The sequence below is a fragment of the Portunus trituberculatus genome, chromosome 5 (genome assembly GCF_017591435.1).
Source record: "Portunus trituberculatus isolate SZX2019 chromosome 5, ASM1759143v1, whole genome shotgun sequence".
NCBI lineage: Eukaryota > Metazoa > Arthropoda > Malacostraca > Decapoda > Portunidae > Portunus > Portunus trituberculatus.
The window spans coordinates 8,309,796-8,312,295 of record NC_059259.1 but is presented as its reverse complement, the minus strand read 5'-3'; the positions used below and the strand labels follow the sequence as shown (position 1 = coordinate 8,312,295).

Here is a 2,500-nt window from a genome sequence, read left to right as displayed (position 1 = left end):
AGGTAAAGAAAAGAAGATGTCTTGGAATCTCTCTCTTAAATGTGGTCAGGCCACAAGAAGCCGGAAATACAGAAAGGGCAAGGTAGCTCATTTATTCTATTGTACTTTTTGTTGTCCTTACTGGTGTCCTTCCTATATAGTGTAGGATCGTAGGATACTTGTAGGACGTGAATGAAAAAAATGAGGAAAAAGATAAGGAAAAGGAGACATGCATAAAGGGGCAGAAAAAGAAGGAAGGAAAGAAGGAAGGAAGAAAAAAAAGAGTAGGAGAGAGAGAGAGAGAGAGAGAGAGAGAGAGAGAGAGAGAGAGAGAGAGAGAGAGAGAGAGAGAGAGAGAGAGAGAGAGAGAGAGAGAGAGAAAACCAAGCAAAGACCGAACGAATAAACAAAACACGAAAGGAAAAAAGAAACAGGAACGAAAACGAGAAAATGAAGAACAGGAAAAGGAGAAACATAAAAAAGAGCAAAAGGGAAAAAAAGATACAAACAAAGAAAAGCTTGTATGTACATGGAAGAGATTAGGAAAAAAAAAAAACTCTATAGATTTGAGGGGAAGGCCAAGGAGGGAGGGAAAAAGAGGGGAGAAGAGAAGGGGAGGGCGGGAGTGAATGAAGAGGGAAAGAGAGAGAGGGGAGGATATTTAGAGAGCGAGAGAGAGAGAGAGAGAGAGAGAGAGAGAGAGAGAGAGAGAGAGAGAGAGAGAGAGAGAGAGAGAGAGAGAGAGAGAGAGAGAGAGAATGAGGTGAATGATGAGAGGAATGAGGAGAGAGAGGGATGAGGAGGGAGGGAGGAGAGAGAGGGAGAGAGAGAGAGAGAGAGAGAGAGAGAGAGAGAGAGAGAGAGAGAGAGAGAGAGAGAGAGAGAGAGAGAGAGAGAGAGAGAGAGAGAGAGAGAGAGAGAGAGAGAGAGAGAGAGAGAGAGAGAGAGAGAGAGAGAGAGAGAGAGACGTAATTTGTCTTACTAAACCTAACTTTCCTATCTTTCTCTCCTTTTCATTTTCTTTTTTCCTAACCTCCCCCACCTCTTTCTATCTTTCTTTCTCTGTCTGTCTGTGTGTCCCTGCAGGCGCCGCTGCTAGAGATCCACACGGAGGACTCCAACAGGTCGCGGTCTCGGCGGAACAGCGGCAACTTTATGTGCACCAACGAGAACGAGTCTCGCTGCTGCCGCTACCACCTTACCGTCAACTTCGTGGAGATGGGCTGGGACTTCATCGTGGCGCCCAAGGTGTACGAGGCTAACTTCTGCAACGGCGAGTGTCCCTTCCTGTACGCCCACAAGTATGCCCACACCGCCCTCATCCAGAAGATGAACAGCACCAACGCCCAGCACGGGCCCTGCTGCGGCGCCAGGAAGCTGTCGCCCATGAAGATGCTGTACTACGACCACGACCACATGATCAAGTTTGACATCATCAACGACATGGTGGTGGACCGCTGCGGTTGCTCCTAAGACCCGCGCCACGCCGCGCCCCGCGTCCAGCGCCCAGCGCCACGCGCAGCGCCTCGCGCCCAGCGCCGCGTCGCCACTCCTATAAGCATCTGTGATGGACACTAGGTCTTCTGTAAGGCTACCCTGCCCCGCCCGCCCCGCCCGCCCCGCCTCGCCCCGCCCGACGCCGCGCCGACCACCCAGCCCCTCCTTGCCCCAGTGCGTGCCTCGCCCCGCCTCGCCCCGCCACGCCACCCTCCACCACGGTGGCGGGGCGCGCCCAGGCGACGCCCTGTGCTGCTGCCGCTACTGTTGTTATTGTTGTTGTTCCTGCTGCTGCTATTACTGCTGCTGCTGCTGCTGCTGTCGCCGCGTTGCCGCCACTGCCGCCGCCGCCGCCGCCGCCGCCGCCGCCGCCGCTGCCACTGCTGCCGCCGCCGCCGCCACAGCTACCGCCGCCGCCACTGCAGCTGTGTTCGCTTCACCAGCACGTGCGGGTGGCGGGGCGCGGCCAGCACACAGGTGTTGCAGACAATCAGTGCAATGATGTCCCACTCGCCGCCCCGCCCCTGCCGACCCGCCCCACCACCCGGGGACACGCCTCACCGGCCCATACAGCCATTCACCCAAAGGGAGGTGCGCACCCTGCCGGGCCACGCGCTGCAGTGGGTGCGGTGAGGAAGTGGCGCCGCGCAGGCCCGAGGCGGGAGTGAGGCACTGCGCGTCGCCGCCACTTTCCTGCTCAATCTCCAGGGGCGCGGGGTGCCTGGGGGCGCGGCGCGGCGTGGTGCGGTCAAAGGCAGGGCAGGGCAGGGCAGGCGGGCGCCCCGTGATGCCGCCGCGCCACTGCCGCCTCGAGGAGAGGAGTGCTTCATTAGCCAGTAAGAGTGTGTTGTGTATTTTCGGTGTCTACACTTCCCTGTACCAGTGTTACAGTGCTACAGTGCTACAGTACGTAGTGTTAGGGAAAGCTTTCCTTCCGGAGTGTGTCCTGCCGTGTTCGCTAGTCGGGAGCGGAGGCGGCGGGGGCAGGGGAACGGCCGCCCCTTGCCCCGCCACCCCCGTCAAC

General features: G+C 57.5%; 1 protein-coding gene across 5 annotated transcripts in view; it reads left to right on the top strand.

Annotated features, from left to right (window-relative positions):
• Positions 1-2,500, top strand: part of LOC123515161 (growth/differentiation factor 8-like) — a 39,799-nt gene that overhangs the window by 21,940 nt on the left and 15,359 nt on the right. For 3 of the 5 annotated variants that reach the window (XR_006677804.1, XM_045273661.1, XM_045273677.1), the window contains exon 4: positions 1,066-2,500. This exon is cut by the window's right edge. Coding sequence is in view for 3 of the 5 variants with exons in the window: in XM_045273661.1 (XP_045129596.1) it covers positions 1,066-1,452 (387 nt within the window). In the remaining 2 variants the exon portion in view is untranslated. Of the gene's footprint in view, positions 1-1,065 lie in introns of those variants that run through there. The other 2 variants (XR_006677805.1, XM_045273651.1) reach the window with 2 other exon arrangements.